Genomic DNA, 17,577 nt, shown 5'->3' on the forward strand with positions numbered 1-17,577 from the left:
GCATGCACTGTACATCATTGGTATGTACCTGGAAGGCAAGGTCGTGGTACTTCTGCTTCTCTTGTGGCCCCAGGGCGTACCACCACTCGCCCAGGATCTTGCTGACCGTGCGGTTGTCCTGATTGGGGTGCCTCTGGTGCACCAGCGCCCGGTGACGCTTGCTAAAGATCATGAACGCGTTCATTGGCCGCCGAATGTGGTCCTTTTCCCTCTAAGACAGAGAGAGAGAGAGAGAGAGAGAGAGAGAGAGAGAGAAAGAGAGAGAAATAATAATAAGGAAGGATCAGTAACCATACCAGCAGCCTCGTCCTTGATCAGTGTTTGCGATAATTGTTTGCACCGCAATAATCGTTTGCAGGATGACTAACAAATTAATTGCATTGCTTTTGTAATATCTAGAGAGAGAGGTAAGAGGGTACATGGAAGCAATGAGCCACAAGGAGTAGTTCGAATTTGACCCTAACCACTGATACAGGGTCAGATATTCTTTATCCCCCTAATGGTAAGATTGACATTGGGGGTCATGTAATCTGATCCTTGATCTGTAGATAACTGCAATTTCAAGTTTGAGCTAATGGCACACAGAGAGAGGGACTCATACTGTATGTGAGTGAGAGATATTGGACTGAGAGACAGAGCTAATAAAATAAAAACCAGAGACAGTCAAGCAGAGAGCTCACCTTTCTGTCTCCATCTTTTGGAAGAGCACTGAGGGACTGAGTCCGCCTCTTCATAGTGCCTGTAGACGGGGCAGGATCATTTGCTACACCCGGAAAGAACCTGCCAATCAGAAACTCAATGTGAATATGGTCTGCCAATCAGAAACTCAATGTGAATATGGCCTGCCAATCAGAAACAAATTTCAATATGGCCTGCCAATCAGAAACTTGATGTGAATATGGCCTGCCAATCAGAAAAACATAATAATGTGTTAATGTGTAGGAGAACCAGAAAAAAGGGCAGATTTTCTAATCTTTTTCAATTCTGTGCTAATAGCTATTTCTTCAAGAGAATATGCCCTTAGTAACATGCCACGATTAAGAATTGTTAAATTAAACAGCCACCACTAACATTGAGTGGCTGTTGCCAACATACTGACTCAACTCCAGCCACTTTAATAATGGAAATTGATGTAAAAAAAATTATCACTAGCCACTTTAAACTATGCCACTTTGTTTACATACCCTACATTACTCATCTCATATGTATATACTGTACTCGATACCATCTACTGCATCTTGCCTATGCCGTTCTGTACCATCACTCATTCATACATCTTTATGTACATATTCTTTATCCCTTTACACTTGTGTGTATAAGGTAGTAGTTGTGGAATTGTTAGGTTAGATTACTCGTTGATTATTACTGCATTGTCGGAACTAGAAGCACAAGCATTTCGCTACACTCGCATTAACATCTGCTAACCATGTGTATGTGACAAATACAATTTGATTTGATTTGAATTGTTGAGTGGGGCAAAAAGCTTTATCCTTCTTCATCACTTCATTTCTAAGCCCATTTGGGGGGGTTAAAGTGGTACATTCTACTGTATATAAACCCAGCTATAACATTTGCTCTATGTAGGTCTCTCCATCAAACTAAATTTATTCAACAATCAATGAAGCTAGAGCATTTGAAAGAGAACCGGTCTTTCCTGGTTCCTAAGGCAACGCAAGCCTTTGTGAAAGACTATTCTAGAAAGCCCTAGGGGGGCTTTCAAATATTATAGACAACATTATTTCCTTTTACATCCCACTTGTAGTGTGTCACCTGCAATACAACAGATGACACACTTTCGAACGACCATTAAACAACCTAGAAAAAAACGTACGGGTCATCTGCATCGCTCTCCGTCTCGCTGTCGGCTCCGCCTCTTTCTGCTCTTTCAGCTTGGGGGTTGTTGTCATTGGAGGAGGGCGGTGGGCGGGATGGAGACCCTGGTCCTGCATCTGGTGGGCCCATCCGTCCGTCACTCACTAGGGCCACCCCACAACGAGGCTCTGACCAAGAGAGAGGGGAGTTAGTTGGTGGATCCTGGTTGGTTTTCATCCCTCATCTATGACTGGTTGGTAATTATCACTCTGCTTTGTGTCGTGGCACCTACCTTCCGCACCATGCATTATTCCCAGAGAACACATAGCTCCTTGTTGATTATCCCTTACATTAAGTAGATAAAATGGTTTCAGAGAGAAATTGTGATTCTTGGACTAAATAATAAACTCAATGTAATCCATGTAATTAAATATCAATGTAATTGCAAAAAACAGGCAGGTCACCAACATAAAAGTTTTTTGTATTTGTACTGTGAGTTATTTATTTTAGTTCAGTTATTCAACAGTTATTTATTTATGAAGTGATGCAGCAAATAGTGAAAGATGCAATGCGGTATACTGTACACTTTTCCTCATAAATATCATTACAATATAAGTAAGTACAACACATATGAGTTGTGTATGCAACCTGGTCAGAATAGGCCTATTTATTTCAACACATGTGTTGATAAAATCCTCACCGTTGCTCTGATTGACAAGCTGTTGGCCATCAGTGGGCTGGGCAGCCGCACTCGATTGGCTGGGCTCCAGGAAAGGGACCAATGAATGCCAAGGAAACACTGGCACTGACCGGGGCTCCACATTGGTCCATACTGTGGGAGGAAAAGGCGGATTCGGAAGGAAAATATTATGAATAGTTGGTGATTTAAAAAAAAAAATCTCAAATAGTGAGGGTTAACTGCAGTGGTTCCCAAATTGTCTTTGTGCCGTGACGGCGTGTCCACACTGAATTCCCCGCCATTTGAATTCTCTTGTGACCCTTAAGAAAAACAAAATATTTCCTGTTAGAGCCCAGTCTTTAGTCATGTCCATCTCAGCACCATTGGGAAGTGACCCACCATGTCGGAATCCACACTGGTTAACAGTCATGCAGTCAAATGGAATACTAATATACAGGGTCTTATTTGAAAAGGAACATAGGTCTTGGTTAGTATATAATATGCTTCAATTGATTAAGATATTTCTCCAAGTACATAGAGAACAAATTATATTTTACAATGACAACCTAGTTGGTCAAGAACAACATATACTGTACTTACAGTATATGGGGTTTCACACATTGCAACTTCTTTTACGATTTTTGAGTCACATTGAGATTGTTCCCCTGACATTTTCCAGTGACCCCTGAGTGTCCACACCACTAAGGATCTATCATGGTCCACACACACCAACACAGTCCTAAATAGGGCACGACAACGCCTCTTCCCCCTCAGGAGGCTGAAAAGATTTGGAATGGGCCTTCAGATCCTCAAAAAGATCTACAGCTGCACCATTGAGAGCATCTTGACTGGTTGCATCACCGCTTGGTATGGCAACTGCTTGGCATCCGACCACAAGATGCTACAGAGGGTAGTGCGTACGTCCCAGTACATCACTGGGGCCGAGCTCTCTGCCATCAAGGACCTCTATACCAGGACAGTTTTATCTCCATCTCTTCATTCAATGGCTCAGTCATGGACACTCTCACTGACAGTTGTGGCTGATTCGCGTGATGTATTGTTGTCTCTAACTTCTTTCCCTTTGTGCTGTTGTCTGTGCCCAATAATGTTTGTACCACGTTTTATGCTGCTACGATGTTGTGTTGCTACCATGTTGTTGTTATGTTATGTTGCTACCATGCTATGTTGTCATGTGTAGCTGCTTTGCTATGTTGTCGTCTCAGGTAGGCCGTCATTGTAAATAAGAATTTGTTCTTAACTGAGTTGTCTAGTTAAATAAAGGTTAAATTAAATTAAATAAAACCCTGTGTATAATGCCAAGTTATCGTTTGCTCCTTGAGTATTTATTACTACTCATTACTACGTGTTTTACTTTTCTATTATTTCTCTATTTTCTTTCCCTCTGCATTGTTGGGAAGGTCCCGTAAGTAAACATTTCACTGTTAAGTCCACACCTGTTGTTTATGAAGCACGTGACAAATAACATTCAATTTGACTCGATGTCGGTCAGGTGAGAATACTGTACACGAGGAAGGATGAATGAGTTGTGTTTACAAGAGAGAGGGGTTTCTTCTCAGAAGTGTTTGAAGTGGTTTAACTTGCAAGCCCTCCTCAGATAATCTCATGACACGCGGGAGGGTCACGGGGGGGAGCATGTCATTTCATACACACACGTTGAGACTACTGGTCTAGACGGGCTAGCTCTGAACTCTGGGGTCTGTTCAATGAGAGAGTATTACATTGAAAATACTAACTGGTGTCTATGGGGTTTTAGATTCTAGACGAAAGTTAGGAGCGGAAGCATAGGGGCGAATCCTAACTTCCATTTAATCTACATGTTCACTTAATCTCCCATTGACTTCAATGGGACTAAGTGAACATTTGAAGTGGAAGTTAGGATTCGCTCCCATAGAGAATAACTGATAGAAAAGCAGAGAGAAGCACGATCCAACAAACAGAGAGAGTTCTAAGTTTAACTGCACTAATTCCATAGAGAGACAAAGTATCCATGACAACACTGCAATATGATTACTTCTTTCAGTTCAGTGGGATAAAAAGAAACACTGGACTTGCCCTTGGTGCTTTGCCCGAGGTTGTGTGTTGTCTGCTATATTGAGCGCTGTGTGTGTGTGACTGTGTGTGTGTGTGTGTGTGTGTGCGTGTGAGACTGGGTGACTGTGTGTGTGTGTGTGCATTTGTCAGCAGCCTTGCATGTCTAGACACGTTCCTTTTAAGAGTTTAACTGAAACTGAAGCTCGCAGACCAACACCCTGTATCACCCACTCGTTGACATCCCCTCCTCCCACCCCACCCTATATCAAACCACACACCACACACATTCTGAAAGACATAACAGGCCAACATTATATTTAGCTGCCTACTCCGTAATGCCTGACAGAGCATTCTTGCGGCCATGTTGCAAAAGTACAAATGTACATTTCTTGTCACTGAAGTCACTCATTTTCACACATTGGTAACTGCCAAAATAAAGGAAACACTTGAGTAAATGAGAGTTCTTGGCGGCTCTGTTACGATGTGGGGGTGCATTATCCTGGCATGGTTTAGATCCACACAACCCCGTAGACGGCAAGGTAAACGCCAGTAATTACACAGCCATTCTGAGTGGTCACATTCAACCTGTGGTGAATTGTTTCTACCATCCCTCCAATAATAACTCTCCCCATTTCCCTTATCACTGATGTATGTTACTATGATGTCTATATACCCCTAACCCCTATACACCTCTATATAATAACCCCTATACACCTCTATATACTAACCCCTATACACCTCTATATACTAACCCCTATACACCTCTATATACTAACCCCTATACACCTCTATATACTAACCCCTATATACTAACTAGAGGTGGACCGATTAATAGGCATGGCCGATTAATGGGTGCCGATTTCAAGTTTTCATAACAATCGGTAATCTGCCTTTTTGGACGCCAATTATGGCCGATTACATTGCAATCCACGAGGAGACTGCGTGGCAGGCTGACCACCTGTTATGCGAGTGCAGCATCAAAAGGATCTTGTGGATGCATGGAGCCAAGGTAAGTTGCTAGCTAGCATTAAACTTATCTTATAAAAAACAATCAATCTTAACATAATCACTTGTCAACCCCATAGAAAATCTTTGGAGGGAGTTGAAAGTACATGTTGCCCAGCAACAGCCCCAAAACATCACTGCTCTAGAGGAGATCTGCATGGAGGAATGGGCCAAAATATCAGAAACAGTGTGTGAAAACCTTGTGAAGACTTACAGAAAACGTTTGACCTCTGTCATTGCCAACAAAGGGTATATAACAAAGTATTGAGATAAACTTTTGTTATTGACCAAATACTTATTTTCCACCATTATTTGCAAATAAATTCATTAAAAATCCTACAATGTGATTTTCTGGATTTTTTTTTCTCATTTTGTCTGTCATAGTTGAAGTGTACCTATGATGAAAATTACAGGCCTCTCTCATCTTTTTAAGTGGGAGAACTTGCACAATTGGTGGCTGACTAAATACTTTTTTGCCCCACTGTATATATATATATATATATATATATATATATATATATATATATATATATATATATATATATATATATATAAATTGTCAGACTAATCGGTATAGGCTTTTTTGGTCCTCCAATAAATCGGTATCAGCGTTGAAAAATCATAATCGGTCGACCTCTAATACTAACACCTATATACTAACCCCTATATACTAAATCCTATACTTAAGCAATAAGGCACGAGGGGGAGTGGTATATGGCTAATATACTGCGGATAAGGGCTGTTCTTTCGCGCAACGAAAGTGCCTGGATGGTATATTAGCCGTGGTATATTGGCCATATACCACATATAAACTGGTTACCAACGTAATCAGAGCAGTATAAATAAATATTTTGTCATACCTGTGGTATACGGTCTGATATACCACGGCTGTCAGCCAATCAGCATTCAGGGCACGAACCACCCAGTTTATAAACCCCTTTATATTAACACCTATATACCCCTATAATGATTGTGGTGTTACCTGTCCCGGGCCGTCCCATGATGATGTCCTTGCGGGGTGCAGGTTGAGGGGACTCGGCTGGTAGGATGAGCGGCAGCAGGGCAGTGGGCGAGGGGTGGCAGGCTACCGGCTGGGGCAGTGTCCCTCCAATGGCGTCCTGATGCCCTCCAGACTTCCTCTCCCACTCCCTACCACCTGATCCAGAGCTAGAGAGGGCGGAGCCAGTAGAGGACATTGAGGGGGAGCATCCACTGGGGGCTGGGCTGGAGTGGACAGGGCGTCCCGTGACGGCTGGGGTCAGGGACTGGGAGGAGGTTACAAGGACCAGGCTGGAGGCGGGGTTTCGCATGAGGACCGCTCCATTGGTGACGGCGCCGTTGATGGGCACGGGTGCTTGGAGGCCGGTGGCAAGATGCAGGGGCTGGCTGTGGTCTCTTGAGGAGCAGCCCCCTCCTCCCCTCCTCCCTAAGGGTCCCTCGGTAAACTTGGCCAGGGGGACGTCGGGGTTCCTCACGATGACGGGGGAGTCTCGCAGGGGCACGATGCGGCGGGGGCTGGGGTCCTGGGGCAGTGGGGAGGGAGGGGTGGGGGACACCAGCATGGGCGGAGGGGTGGAGGCAGCGGAGGACGGGGGTCGGCTAGTGGCGCTCCGGGGCCGGGGGAAGGAGAGCGAGGAGGGGGTGGTGGGCTGGCTCTGAGGGGAAAGCACCCTGAAGGCGGCTGGCCGGAGCCCTATAGTCTCCCCTAGTTGCTGGTCGGGGAGGGGCAGTGGCGGAGGAAGGGCATCCAGTTTCCGCTTGCTGGGGCTCATGGGCACGGTGAAGGTGAGGTTGGTCTGGAAGGTGGGTACGATGCCCGACAGGTGATGCTCGCGCTCCGAGCCCGGCGTGCTCATCTTAGTCCCGCTCAGATGGCGGTGGCGGCGAGGGGTGAGAGAAGGCGGGGCCGTGATGGGGCTGAAGGTGGCCGGGCGGAAGCTGAGGAGCGGGGATGGCGAGGGCGACGGCGTGGGCGAGAAGGGCGATTGGTTGGAGATGGGAGAGAAGGAGGGCGTGCCCGATCGGGAGCTGCCCAGAGACACCAGCATGGTGGCCGCCTCGCACTCATCAAAGTCGAAGTGTGATAGGTCCTGGGGCAGGAACGAGGGCAGGACCATGCGGGGGCGTGAATCCCCTCCCCTACTGCTCGCTTCGCTGCTGTCTCGCGACGTGTTGTCCCAGTCGAACTCCGAACTGGTCCGGCCGCCGCCCAGCCTCAGGTCTGACGGGGTTAGGGTGCCCGTACTGCTGGCCCCGCCACGGTCTCTGCCCCCTCCGCTGGCCTCCATCTCTTTAGTTCTCATGGAGAGATGACGCGAGCAGTAGCCTCTTCTCTGGGACTCCTTAGAGCAGCCCTCTCTGGAGCACAGCCTCCTCCACTGCTTGCCGTTGAACTTCTTGCGGATGCCCGTGGGGGTACACACCACGTCGCCCTTCTTGTACTTCTGCTGGGCCACCGTGAGAGGGGTGCGGGAGCGCGACGAGGACACCGAACCCGAGCCTCCACCCCCTCCAGATGCACCGTGGGAGTTGGTGTTTGACGAGGGTGGCTTATCCAGGGAGCCGCGGGAGGACGAGGAGGGCAGAGGGAGCTGAGGGGTGGCGATGACGGCCGCCCCCGCTGACAGGGCTCCCGACTCCAGGCCCATTAGCACTGTGGGGGAGGCAGGGGGGTGGGGGTTGAGGGCCAAGTGGGGTCCCACCAACGGGGTGCCTCCGAGGCCCCGGACCACGGACAGGTGGGGGCTGAGGTAGCCCGGGGGCGGCTTGGAGAGTATGTGCCTGTGTTGGGACACCGCCAGGGCCTTGGCCGCACCTCCCGCCGCCCCCATGGGCACCATGCTGAAGTGGGACACCTCTATGTCCTCCTCTGGGGTCAGGGGCATGAAGTGGTGATGCTGCTTGGCCCTCTCTCGGTTATCTCTCTCTTGTTTCCTCTGGAGCTCCCGCTCTCTCTCCACCAGGTCCTTCTCTCGCTCCCAGTCTCTTCCGGGCACCAGACTCAGCACTGAGGCAGGGGTGACGGGGGAGCTGACAGTGGAGGAAGACGAGGAGGCGGGGGCCGTTCCAGGGTATGAAAGCCTCCCCAACACAGACCCAGCCACAGCTGCGCTGAGCCCCATCCCATGGCTGAGGAAACACAGCTCTGGCTCCACTTCTATTTCGTCCCTGTCCTCTCTTTCTCTCTCCCTCTCTCTCCCCCTCTCGGCGGCAGCATCGCCCTCCTCTCGCCCCCCTCCGGAGGGTCCCAGGTCCAGGTCCCAGGGGGGCACCAGCAGGCGGAGGCTCTGACGGGACACCCACACAGCGGTCGGAGTGCCCACCCTGCCATCCCCCTCCTCATCCCCTGGGGGCACTCTGTCCTCTAACAACACTCTATAGGGGTAGGACACAGCCGGGTGGGAGTCCACCTGGGTGACCAGGCCCTCTCGGTACCACTGGCGCTGGGCCTCTGTGTTGCCGCCGTCCTCGTTGCCTCCGAAGGGCACGCACACAGGGGTGCCGATGGGCACGGCCTGGGAGCCAGGCGGCGGGGCGTCCATGATGATGTCCACGGGCCTCTGGGGGCCCTCGCGAAACGGGTAGCAGTACAGCTCCTTCTCGCCGTTCAGCTGCACCTCCAGGCTGCCGTGCTCGCCGCTCACCCGCCGCACCACACCCGCTCGGAACACCGAGTCCATGCTCTCCCTCCCCACTTCCCTTCCGTTCTCCTCTTCCCACTTTCCAGTTCTCCTCCTAGCCTGCCTGGCTAGGACCCGCTGGTTCTTTAGACCTTTTGCCAGGGCGTCGGCTAGCGCGTCCGACAGGCTCTGTGGGGTCGGAGTGCGTGGGGTGCTACGTTGCACCAGGTCCAGTGTGTGTGCTTCGGTGTTGGGGTTGGTGTGGAGAAAGTTGGGGCGGCGTAGATCGCTCACGTCAGGGTCGTGTTCGCTGGCTGTGTCTGTAGAGGAGCAGCGGACAGGGCTGGGGGAGATTTCTCTGCCTCCCTCTGGGCCTCTCCTGTCTCTGTCCCCTGTGGGAGGGGGTCCAGGTGTGTTATCCCTGTCCTGTGGTGGAGCTATAGTGGTAATGTAGTCCTCCACTGGTCTCCTGGTCTGACTGTTGATGTCAGTAAGCAAACCGCCCTCACTCGCCGTCGACCCGGGCCCCGAAGATAAGCCCGACGACTGACTACCGGTGTTACTACCACAGTGAGCACTACTGCTGTTCAGTGGGGGCGTGCCGGGGTTGCCATGGTATCCGTGGTTGCTGGCGGCAGCAGCTGCAGCAGCACAGTGTTCAGAGGTGTACTTCTTCTTGGGGACGCGGGCCTTGAAGGTGGCTGTCTTGCGGTTGGACGAGGGGTTGGGGCTGTTGGCAGCACTGGCGGCGCTGCTGCTGCTGTCTGTGCTGTGGGCGCTCAGCGACTTGACACTCCCCGGGCGGGAGTCCTCTGACTTCCCAGGGAGGGACCCTGCTGCTGCGGCCGCTGTCTCTGGGAGCTGGGGCCCCTCTCTGTGGACCTCCCTCTCTGGCGTGGCCCTAGCCGTAAGTGTCATCGACTCTTCCTGAGAAGACTCTGAGTGAGATGAGGTCTGGGGTGGGGTCTGACTTTTAGGGGATTGGTCTCTGTTCTCGTCCGAGTCTCTTTTCTCCCCACTGTCCACCGCCCCCCGTCTCTTCCCACCTTTGGCCCGGGTCGACGGGGGCGAGCGCCTTCCTTGCTTTTTAATCGGCTTCATCTCTGCATTGGCGTTTGCTTTACGATTTACAGTGGCTTACTTTTCCAGAGACCAGATTCTCAGTTCCTCTCACCTCCCTCTATTTCCCTGCTCTTCCAGCCCCTCTTGCTCTCCTCCCTCTATTTCCCTGCTCTTCCAGCTCCTCTCTTTCTCATCCCGCCCTTTCCTCTTTCTGTCTCCAGCTCTTTCCACCTTATTCCAGATCCTGAAACACAGCAGAACATAAAGAGGACTGGATTATTCATGTGATAAATGCATTGTGACATTATAAAAAGCCCATTCACCAGAAAATGGCTGAGGTGGGGTGAAGTTGCTGTCAAAGTAAAAAGGACAATTTTTTAAAGATAATTTCAAATATAGGCCTATTCCATAAAACCGTGTATTTTTTGTCCTTGGTAATCCATTTATTATTGAATGATATATCACCCAACACAATAAGTAATGGGTATTACTATTTTATTACAAACATTAGGAAAACCTGCTATTTCCATGACATAGACTGACCAGGTGAATCAAGGTGAAAGCTATGATCCCTTATTGGTCACTTGTTAAATCCACTTCAATCAGATCTCCCGAGTGGCGCAGTGGTCTAAAGCACTGCATCTCAGTGCTAGAGGCATCACTACAGACCCTGGTTAGATCCCGGGCTGTATCACAACCGGTCGTGATTGGGAGTCCCATAGAGCGGGACTGGCGCACAATTGGCCCAGCGCTGTCCGGGTTAGGGGAGGGTTTGACCTCGGTAGGCCATCATTGTAAAATAAGAATTTGTTCTTCACTGACTTGTCTAATTAAATAAAGGTTGAATAAAATAACTAAATAAATAATCTGTGTATATTAAGGGGAGGAGACTAGGTTAAAGAAGGATTGTAAAAGACAATTTAAACAATGATGTGTATGTGTGCCATTCAGAGGGTGAACAGGCAAGACAAAAAAATATAAGTGCCTTTGAACAGGGTATGGTAGTAGATGCCAGGCGCACCGGTTTGAGTGTGTAACGAACTGCAACGCTGCTGGGATTCCCTTGTGTATCAAGAATGGTCCACCGCCCAAAGGACATCCAGCCAACTATGGGAAGCATTGGAGTCAACATGGGCCAGCATCCCGGTGGAACGCTTTTGACACTTTGTCGAGTCCATGCCCAGACGAATTGAGGCGGTTCTGATGGCAAAAGTGGGTTGCAACTCAAAATGAAGAAGGTGTTCCTAATGTTTTGTATACTCAGTGTACAATGCGTACATTACATAATGTAGCCTACATTATATATAATTATACACCTAACACTGTGTGAATACAAATGAAACCATAATGAAGCAATCTTATATAATGTGTAAAGTAATATAACAATATAGCATAGCAGAATAGCGGCAGGCACATTTGGAAGTGCGTCTGGACGAGCACTTCCAAATGAGTCTGCACCCCCACACACACGCGCTGGTTTCTTGGCTAAGGCAGTGGAGGTGGGGGAATTCCTTCTTGTTCACTCGCATTTCTCTCATTCTCTCTCTCTTACTCAAGCGTTCTTTTCCCCTCTCTCTCACTCGTTCTCTGTGGTGACCTTTATCTATTTCATAGCCGAACCAATCCGCCCCTACAATCCACACTTCCTGTCATGGACCATTACCTAACTTCCTGCTACTTTATTACCCTGTCTCTTTAGCCCTCTCTTTCTCCTTAGATTTCATACCAACCACTCATTTAGAGGCATTTTCCACTGCCAGGGAAAACATCCATGTTGTGGAATGCTGACCTATGTGGATGAAAGAAACTATCTGAAAACCAACAGTTTTGGTTTGGGTTTTCCATTGAAACAGGCAGCGTCAAGTGTTGTAGGCCTATCTTTCTTACATCATGGGTTGTTTCTTTCAGTACACAGTTCCCATCGGCCTCAGTTTCAGACAACACCACAAAGTGATTCAACAAAAAGCCTAATCATCTTATAGTGCACGACCAAATACAAACATCAAAGTCTAGACCAAATTATTTAGCAGAGTATCAGTGTTGCTTTAATCACATGGGATTTATGGTATGTGGTATGTTTGTATGTTTGTATGGTATGTGGTATGTTTGAGACATATACAACATGGCTGGGAGAAATTATGACATTTATTCAATATTAGGTTGTTACAATGTCATGTACGTCCAGCCATTTGGAGCTCTACAGAACTCCAGGGCATCTACTTGTAATAAGAAACTACAGACCTGTGTTATTGTGACCACACAACATGTAAACTGCTGTTTGATAATACACACAGTTACAACCCAGTATCTGTGTTATGCAAATTATATTCAGGAGACTTGAGATTGCATTCAAAGAACTGTCATCGTAAAATAATTTGTTGAAAGTGTGCACATTGTTTATTCAAAAGTGCATTATGCACACCAGCAAGTATGTGGGTGTGTCATAATGATAACTTCGAGAGAAGGCACAATGGCATTTCCATTCTAAATGTATGAGCCTTATCCATTTGTCAATATTGCATTCATGTTCAATCTCGTGTTGATTCAATGTTCAATAAATGTTGCCATATCAACGCTGTATAACCCTAGCATTGCCATTTGTCACCATTGGAGAACTTGTTGTAATGTCCTATTAGAGCATTATGAAAATCCATATTAGCATAACATCCCATTGGGCACAGACGTCAATTCAACGGCTATTCCACGTTGGTTCAACATCATTTCATTGAAATGACGAGAAAGCAACGTTAATTTAACCAGTGCGTGCCCAGTGGGATGAATTTACACCTCGACAGCTTCGATGCATAAATATATAACTATAAAACTATGATAACTGGTGGAGAATATGGACCTATAGTGCAACTACCGGCTAATGTACACATGTCACGTACTTAAAGTAGACTTAGGCTGAATGTAGATATCTTTTTCTTTCTTTTTTAACTACAACCCTAAACTGAAGTACTGTAAAATGCAAACGATTGCAAGAATGTGGTCACTGTTAGTTTTGCTGAATAGTACCGTGCTGTGTATGTGTGAAGCACTCTTATTGGTCGTAGTGCTTTGCGATTACTATCAGTTTACTACACAACAGGGCCGGGAAGTCCAGTGACGCAGGCCAAACAACACAAGGCCGCTTAGAAAAAAATATTCTTCTTGCAACATTTACACGTGATATTAAAAACGTAAAGGCCCATTATTCCGATATATGGTGTTGTGGAACAAATTATAACGGGGTGTTACAAACAGACAGTAAGTAGGCGTCCTTAAATCAAACAATATGTAATTACATCGCGCGACAGAAACCAAAGTAATTATGTGGTAAATTCATTCGTGTGACAATTGCTGTGAAATGTTGACGATACTGGATGCAACTTAGTAACACATTTCCCGACGAGTGCAAACTGCAACATTGTAAATTAAGTTACATTAAAAAGTAACATTTGTGGACACAACGTAGAAACGAGGCCCACAAGCCCAGACGAAGGACAGATGGAAATATACATTTTGTATGACGAATAGTAGCCTATGGAGGGATAATAATGCTAAAAACTCTATGTTGGTGATTCAGATGACTTCAAGGTTTTGCCTTCAATCGCAACGGAAGAAAAACACTTCTAGGAAGTCTCACTCTTATAACGACAGTTATGGCGTTGAATATTTTCTGGGAGAAAAGTTTTAGGCTGACAATCCACCCGTACCGCTCCCTTTTCAATGAAGTGTGGCATCCAATCCTCTCTTTGCTTCTCTCCGCAGTGTATTACAAACTAGGAAAATTATATTTCATTAGTAGTTACAAAGGGTGCTTACTATAGACAACGTCTACAACGTAGCATCTCGATAAAGCAAAACAGGCTACTGCAGTGCTGCAGAAGAAAGATTTGTAGGTTTTACTCACCACAATATTATTTTCAATGCAGATATTTATCGAGTCAGTAACAAAATTGATAGTTGGCCAAAAGTCGGAAATCCAGGGTTGACAATTAACGGACTGTCATATTATCTTTCGTCTGTAAAGCAACTTAAAAGGAGGTAAAACTACTGCTCGGTACATTCTACACTACAGTCGCAAAATGGTGAATGAAGCCCAAACCCTTGACAACTAGTCCATGTAGCCAATCAGAGGACACATTTGAGTACAGTAGCCAGTAGATTTCATGGATCCAAGGAGCTACATGGCAGTGTCTAAATTTGATTGACACCGTGTTTAGTCGAATCGTGCTGTTGGAAAACACCAAACAGCTGTTTAGGACAGGGCTGCGGCATCCAATAGCTCTTTATGGGAGGTCTGCTGACAGGGAGTAGGCGGTCGAATGGAAGAAAAATAACGCCTCACCAATCCACAGACGCATGCAGCGGCACTGACAGCGGCGGTAATGGTCCTATAAAAATGGTCATTTAGGATTTGATGTTCTTTAACGCTCGCTTTTGCAGTTGTGGTAATGTAAGGACATCTGTTACAAAATTATATTTAACCTGTAGTTTAACCTGTACATGGCGAGTATAAAAGAAGAGGCAAATTAAGTTCAACCAGCAACTAAATGGGGAGGGTAAAGTTAATGGGATAGAAAAAGTTTAGAGCTGTTTATTTGCGCTGATCGATGCGCTTAAGCAAGTAACATAGAAAACCTAGACATTATGAATGTCCATTTGTGTTATTTATTTCGAATATAAGTATTTGTATCTATTGTTATTTTTCTGTTGTATACTTTTAATATTTCTTTCTTGTCCTGTATATTAGCCAGTCTAGCCAACCACTGCGCTATATAAGACTTATCGTTGACGTCAGCCCGCGCTTTGTCCCGCCTCCCTATCAAACCTGATAGACTTTAAAGCTAACGTCACCAAATCAATCTACGATTGGCCAAATGATAGAGGGTCTCTAGGCCAATGACCAAGTACTGTGATGAGGTCATCATGCTTGTTGCCACCAGCTGAGCCAAACAGGAAGGGTCCAGAGTAAATTTGACTAAACCTAAGGATTACTGTTCCTAAGGGAATTACCCATATATATTCCTCTATAGGCAATCCTCAGTTAAACATTTCACAATGTTGACATGTATCCTGTTTGTATGGATTGGTTTGTAGCAGTGCACCACACTGTGCATCGTCAGCCTGCATGTACAAATGGTGAGCGGACTGGTCTTGGTCAACACTATAGTTCTGCTTTCTGTGGCATTGCAGTGTGTTTGTCACGCATGTACCATGTAGTTATAACATGCTAGGGCGTTACGGAACCTTTGCGTGTGGAAGTAAACACAGACGCACACACATGCATGCATGCCGACACACGGATTTTCAAGCCTGTTCCACACCCTGATGGGTAAAGCACTGCAGTCTCTCAGCAGTCTGCATTCATTACCCCATCGACGCATATCATCAGAAATGTAAGACAACAGAATATGAGAGAAGTAACTAAACCAATGATATAGACATAGAAAGTTTGAGAGATGCAAACACCATACAGAATTTCTCATTTTTGGAAGGGCTTGTTGAGAAATCCGGTAACATTTTATTTAAAGCCTGCAGGTATAATAAAATAAAATAAAATTGTATTAGTCACATACACATATTTAGTAATTGGAATTAAGGAATATATAAATGTTAGGATGAGCAATGTCAGATTGGCATTAACTAAAATACAGTAGAATACAGTATATACATATGAAATTACTAAAGCAGTATGTCAACATTATTAAAGTGACCAGTGATTCCATGTCTATGTACATAGGGCAGCAGCCACTAAGGTGCAGGGTTGAGTAACTGGGTGGTAGCCGGCTAGTAATGGCTAGTTTGATGGCCTTGAGATAGAAGCTGTTTTTCAGTCTCTTGGTCCCAGCTTTGATGCACCTGTACTGATGTCGCCTTCTGGATGATAGAGGGGTGAACAGGTCGTGGCTCGGGTGGTTGATGTCCTTCATGCTCTTTTTGGCCTACCTGTGACCTTATGGTTTTTAACTCGGTATAAACTATTTTTAATGTCTTACAATAAGGAGTATATTATTTCATATCTCTGTCAACATTTCAACTAATTAAAAATGGCTAGTATTTAGTCAAAATCATTATGGGATGATTATAAGACATTACAACAGGGCTATAGGTGCTCATGACAAGTCTTACAATGCATTATAACTGCATCATAACCCATTACACCTAATTCTGCAATCCTGTTCTTATCTCTTAGCCCTTTTAGGAGCATGACAAATAGTTCATGTAGGTTAGCAGAAATCCTATATCCACATTACATAAACGCATGGCTTTGTGGGAAAGTTTAATCCCACTGTGACCCTGCCTCACTGAGGTTATCTGCATGGACACGGAAGAGAGATACCATACAGTAAACATGCACTAACATGCAACACTGTTACTGTGAGCAGAGTTCAAATGGTGAGTCTTACCAGGCTAGAAAAGCAGCTCACCCATTCATGACACATTGGTAATGAATCCCAATTACAGAGATCTGGCTCATATGCTGTCCAGGCCAATCTCTTTCCCTAAACACACACACACACAAGCATGTTCTCGCACAAACACGCACACAAAGTAACTCTTGGGCTTTGAGTTTCTGCTGAGTTCCTGTTTTACAAAAGGGGCCTGATGCAGTCTGTCTTTAATTGGTTGCAGGGACCCTGGATTAAAATGACTTTAACTGGAAACAGTACATTGAACAGGCTTTGTACTCCAAGAGTTGGCTTACCTTGGGTCCATGTAACCAGCCACTTATGTTCAGAAAATGATTATAATGGAGGTAGCTTCGAAACTAGCAGAGAACAATATGTGATGTAAACCAATGTAAACAAAGGCAAGGACAAATGTACACTATTGTCACATCCTGACCATAGAGAGTCGTTATTTTCTATGGTGGAGTAGGTCAGGGCTGACTGGGGGGTTAGTCTAGTTTATTATTTCTATGTGGGGGTTCTAGTTTTGTTTTCTATGTTGGTGATTTTGTATGATTCCCAATTAGAGGCAGCTGGTAATCGTTGTCTCTAATTGGGGATCATATTTAGGTAGCTTTTTTCCACCTGTGTTTTGGTGGGATGTTGTTTATGTGTAGTTGCATGTTAGCACTCCATTGTCGTCACGTTTCGTTTAGTCTTCATTGTTTTGTTGTGTGGTTCACTCATTTCTAATAAAAGATGTGGGACCCAGATCACGCTGCACGTTGGTCCGAGTATGCTTCCAACGATCGTGACAACTATGTAACCCATAATGCAATAGGCTGGAGTTCTATAGATGGATACCATCTGAAGCCTATAAACCTGCATGAAGCAGACAATGCCCAAGGTTCTATTGGTAGAACGTTATTTTACAGCACATGAAGTCGCATATTTACTACAAAATGTTAAT

The 17,577-nt window shown here is 46.0% G+C and overlaps 1 protein-coding gene across 1 annotated transcript in view; it reads right to left on the bottom strand.

Moving 5' to 3' along the window:
- The window catches only part of LOC112233285 (protein capicua homolog), a 31,195-nt gene extending 16,877 nt beyond the window's left edge, over nt 1-14,318 (bottom strand). The window contains exons 1-6 of the mRNA XM_042310128.1: nt 14,126-14,318; nt 6,531-10,474; nt 2,513-2,644; nt 1,832-2,000; nt 681-780; nt 29-211 (exon numbers count right to left, since the gene is read on the bottom strand). Of these exons, the coding sequence (XP_042166062.1) occupies nt 29-211; nt 681-780; nt 1,832-2,000; nt 2,513-2,644; nt 6,531-10,269 (4,323 nt within the window). The 5' untranslated portion in view covers nt 10,270-10,474; nt 14,126-14,318. The remainder of the gene's footprint in view (nt 1-28; nt 212-680; nt 781-1,831; nt 2,001-2,512; nt 2,645-6,530; nt 10,475-14,125) is intronic.
- Nucleotides 14,319-17,577: the final 3,259 nt, after the last annotated feature.

The sequence above is a fragment of the Oncorhynchus tshawytscha genome, linkage group LG31 (genome assembly GCF_018296145.1).
Source record: "Oncorhynchus tshawytscha isolate Ot180627B linkage group LG31, Otsh_v2.0, whole genome shotgun sequence".
NCBI lineage: Eukaryota > Metazoa > Chordata > Actinopteri > Salmoniformes > Salmonidae > Oncorhynchus > Oncorhynchus tshawytscha.